The sequence below is a fragment of the Macrobrachium nipponense genome, chromosome 43, assembly GCF_015104395.2.
Source record: "Macrobrachium nipponense isolate FS-2020 chromosome 43, ASM1510439v2, whole genome shotgun sequence".
Classification (NCBI taxonomy): Eukaryota; Metazoa; Arthropoda; class Malacostraca; order Decapoda; family Palaemonidae; genus Macrobrachium; species Macrobrachium nipponense.
In genome coordinates this window covers 2,789,183-2,794,106 of record NC_061104.1, presented here as the reverse complement: position 1 = coordinate 2,794,106, position 4,924 = coordinate 2,789,183, and the positions used below count along the sequence as shown (strand labels likewise).

At 40.8% G+C, this 4,924-nt stretch overlaps 1 protein-coding gene across 1 annotated transcript in view; it reads left to right on the top strand.

Moving 5' to 3' along the window:
• Positions 1-463: 463 nt before the first annotated feature.
• LOC135213984 (perlucin-like) overlaps positions 464-4,924 on the top strand; it is an 18,243-nt gene continuing 13,782 nt past the window's right edge. The window contains exon 1 of the mRNA XM_064248061.1: positions 464-2,675. Within this exon, the coding sequence (XP_064104131.1) occupies positions 2,465-2,675 (211 nt within the window). The 5' untranslated portion in view covers positions 464-2,464. The remainder of the gene's footprint in view (positions 2,676-4,924) is intronic.

Sequence of the window (4,924 nt, the reverse complement as noted above, 5' to 3'; positions counted from 1 at the left end):
AGGCTGGTCTGCCAAGTGTTATTAAGGGGGCCAGGGGGGTGGCCTATCCTCCTCATTCACTTAATATGAAACGTCTGAGGAAAAGCATCTCTCTCTCTCTCTCTCTCTCTCTCTCTCTCTCTCTCTCTCTCTCTTGATCATGGAGAGAGTGTGTGTGTGTGTGTGTGTGTGTGTGTGTTGTGTGTGTAACATCAGAAGAATCCCAGATATATCCTTTTCCGCATTCCTCCCTTAACGCTGCGAGTTTCTTGCAGCGATATACGTACATACGTTCCCCTTTCTCTCTCTCTCTCTCTCTCTCTCTCTCTCTCTCTCTCTCTCTCCCAGGGTATCCTGTCATCCGACAGCTATCATTTATCTCTCTCTTTCTCTTCCTCCTACCACCACTACTACTACTACTACTACCCACCACCCCTTCCCTACTCCCTTCTCTCTCTCTCTCTCTCTCTCTCTCTCTCTCTCAACACTAGCTCAGTGTTGGTCATCAGGATCCCAGTTCAACAGCGGTTACTCCCGCCAACTGTCAATGTACGGCCTTCATCATCATCACCATCAGCACCGTGACTCGGGAACCACTCACTCTCTCCCTCTCTCTCAAACACACGCACAAATCCCACTCGACATTCGTCGAATATATTCCGGAGCGAATCGACGACCCGACCCCCGTCGAAGCGGTCGACCCACAGACAAGACGGATATATTCGAGGCAGATCCCGTAGGCGTCGATTTGGGAAGTTGAAATAAAAGGGGGAGGGGCAATATTCGGTTTTGATCGACACACCAAAACAGATATTGTCCGTTGGTTCGTCGAGGGTTGGTTGGGCTGAGCTATAGCTAGCTATAACTACACCTACCTACCTACCTACCTAGCTGACTGACTGACCGGTCTGCGACATGAGGATGCACTGATTCAGTTCCCTTGTCACCTCTCTGTCTGTCTCTTTCTCTCTCCCTCTTCTCTCTCTCTCTCCCTCCCTCTCTCCCTTTTCTCTCTCTCTCTCTCTCTCTCTCTCTCTCTCTCTCTCTCTCTCTCTCTCTCTCTCTCTCTCTCTCTCTCCTTCTGTTCATACATGACAGGACGTAATGCCCGTGTTTGTGTACGTGTTGACCCAAGCCTGACCCCGGTCGAGAATTTATGGGAAGTGGACGCCGATAGTTTTGGAAAACCCGATTTTATAAACCTGTCATAATTCGGGAAGAGGGAAAATATGTGTTTGTGTGTATTATCGACGATGCCATATGCCGCCGTCGACTGCAACATATTCGCGCTAACGGATTCGTAAACAATCGGCGAAATAATAGATTCGTGTGCATTAAATCGAAGGTTGGTCGTTTTGTGAGTGAAATGTGGTGCTGGTTTTGTGACGTTCGAAAGATTTGTGGATTTTGTGGAAAGTGAAAGGCACTTGTGACATGTTTTAACACTTTTCTTTTAAATAAAGTGAGGAGGCAACTTGAAGTTCGAAAAGAGGGAAAAGCACCTGCGAACGCTTTCGAACACTGTTTATAAATGAAGAGCCAGGACAACTTAAAGTTTGAAAAAAGTGAAACTCAAAATTCTGAACAGTTTTCAACACTTTTTATTTAAATACAGAGACGCAGCAGCAATTTGGAGTTTGTAAAGTGACGATCATTTGCTATCCACGGAGCAAATGTGAACACTTATTCAGCACTTTATAAGCGCAGAGACACGACAACTTGAAGTTCGTAAAGTGACAATAATTTAATACCAACGTCGCAAAAGTGAAAAGCTCTTGAACACTTTATTCATCAAGAGAGACGCGACAGCTTGAAGTCTGAAAAGTGACAATCCTTCAAAATCCAGTTGTGGACACTTTTGAACGCTTTCTTAATACAGAGGTAGGACACGGAAGTGAAATGCAATTTTGAGCACTTTTTCGACACAGAGGCACTGTAATTCGAAATTTATAAAGTGAAAAGCCATTAATATCCAGGGCAATAGAGTGAAAAACACTTCTGAACACTTTTCAACACCTATTATAAGAAATACAGAAACACTTCAACTCAAAGTTCAAAAAGTGACAATCACTTAATATCCACAGAACAAAATTGAAAAGCACTTTCAAATCATTTTTATACCTGAAGAGAGACGGCAACTTGAAGTTCGAAGACTGGCACTACTTTGAAACACTTATTAGACACTTAATTTTAAATGCAAAGACACTGCCACTTGCAGTTCCACAAGTGACAATCATTATTACCCACGATTCAAAAGTGAAAACCACTTTTTGAACACTTTTCTGAAATCATTATAAAAAATACAGCAACACTGCAACTTGCAGCTCCAAAACTGATCGCAACCCAACATCACCTCAGGTTAAAGTTTCTCGAGAAAACAGCCGGTTTGTTTAAGTGGGAATCTTATACCTCCAATAAAACGAAATTCACCTCAGTTAAACCTTCCTCCTCACCGAATAGAAAGTAAAAAAAAAAAAAAAAAAAAATGCTTTCACCATCCCACGCAACTTTTCTCCTCTTCGTCCTCTTCCTTCTCCCTATCACAACCTCAGGAGTCTACGACGATTCGGATAAGCAAGTCGAGCTCCAATCGGCCATCATGATGAGCCAGCTGGCCCTGGTCCAACACTCCGAAATTCTCGCGGAGATCCTGAATACAACGAGGACCCAGCAGTGTTCGTCGTGTTACGCCGAAGGTGAGTGGCTCAGTGTGATTATTATTATTATTATTATTATTATTATTATTATTATTATTATTATTATTATTATTATTATTATTTCGTTTGTGACCGACTTGAACGATATCAAAACAGATATTATGGAAAAAAATTATGAATGACGTTAGAGAGAGAGAGAGAGAGAGAGAGAGAGAGAGAGAGAGAGAGAGAGAGAGACTGATAAGAACAAGTGTTTGGGTTAATCAATTTTATTAGTCACGGAGACGTTAACTAAAAGGAGAGAGAGAGAAAGAGAGAGAGAGAGAGAGAGAGAGAGGTGGATAAGTGTTGGGACTAATACTTTTCTATGAATCACGCAAACACTGGTCAAAGTTTAGAGAGAGAGAGAGAGAGAGAGAGAGAGAGAGAGAGAGACGAGGAGAGAGGGAGGAGGGGGTTGAAAGAGGGAGAGAGAGAGAGAGAGAGAGAGAGAGAGTGAGGGGGGGTAATGTCATTCATTCAACAAGTAGAGATAATGCTCCTTTTGACTGATGTTTAAAGCCTAAATTCTGAAGACGTAGTGAAGATCAGTAACTGAATGACACATACGTAAACATACGTAAACATCTGCCACATATACACATACGTAAACATATACAATAACAAATGCGTACATACACACACACACATGGTCACATAAGCTAGTGTCGACTAGGTATGTGCGTACTTATCTTGTTTGAGCATTTAATGGCACATGAAGCGGACACAATAGAGAGAGAGAGAGAGAGAGAGAGAGAGAGAGAGAGAGAGAGAGATGGCGGCTGATATGTGAAGAGTCTTTTAAACAATGTTTATATGACCCATGAAATTTATTAACACCCACGTGTCCTCTCTCTCTCTCTCTCTCTATCTAGCCATCTATCTATCTATCTATCTCCTTCCTTTTTCACCTTTATTCTGTTTCATTCATTTTCATGGTAAAGAAAGAATAGAGAAAATATGCATAAAACAAATAACAATACATGTGACATTAAGCTCAAGTTCGTCGACGAACCACAAGTTAATCCCACCTCTACATAGAGAGAGAGAGAGAGAGAGAGAGAGAGAGAGAGTGAATCGAATGACGTTTTCCCACGCACTTCGTGATGTTTTTATGAGGCTATAAGTATATTGTCACAGATCCTGGTGTGTGTTACAGATCTCACGTTCAGATCGTCTTAAGAATAATATGTCAGTGTGTTTCCTGTGATTATCTGTGACATGGAACGACAGGTTTCCGAGCGTTTATCTATTTATTTATTTATCTATTTGTTTGTTTGTTTGTCTATCTATACATTCCTCTATCTATCTGCTTATAAATACAAATGTATATTATATATATATAAATATATATATATATATATATATATATATATATATATAGATATATATATATATATTATATATATATATATATACACGCCAATGTATTTATTTATGAGCGTACACGAACCGGTTTTTATTGTGTGTGTGTCTGTGTGTGTGTGTCTGTATGCGCATTATGTGACTTAAAATTTGGCATATTAAGATCAATAGTTTTGACCCATCCTTGTCCCAAGGTTGCTTTAACGGAGAGAGAGAGAGAGAGAGAGAGAGAGAGAGAGAGAGAGAGAGAGAGATTGTATAAAAAAATTAAAAAGCAGAGAATTAAATATCAAAGAAAATGAGAGAGAGAGAGAGAGAGAGAGAGATTGAGAGATTGTATAAAAAATAAAAAAGCAGAGAATTAAACAATAGCAAAGAAAAAGAGAGAGAGAGAGAGAGAGAGAGAGAGAGAGAGAGAGAGAGAGAGAGAGAGAGATTGACTGATTGATTGTGAGCTATCTGGTGTTACAACTGCCAGGGTCACTGACACCTTAGAGAGAGAGAGAGAGAGAGAGAGAGAGAGAGAGAATCGAGATGAAAAAAAAAAATAAAAGCACCATCCACTCAGATTTGATATCCGCGTCGCGGTTGAGCCAATATGTCATCGTAAGTGATTGGTGTCGTTCTCTGTATCCGCACCTAACACCGTCCGGCGGGGGGCTAACTCAAATAACCCGACCATTGATCGACTGAACGAGGCTTCAGTATCGAATTTACCTGTTAAGGGCGCGTTCATATAGAGATCACCCTTGAAAAATACTGTTTACTGTCAGATGATCGACTGAACGTGGCCTCAGACTCGAGATTTATACCTGTTATGGCGACGTTCATATGGAGATCAACCTTAGAAAATACTGTTTTCTGTCAGATGATCGACTGAAAGT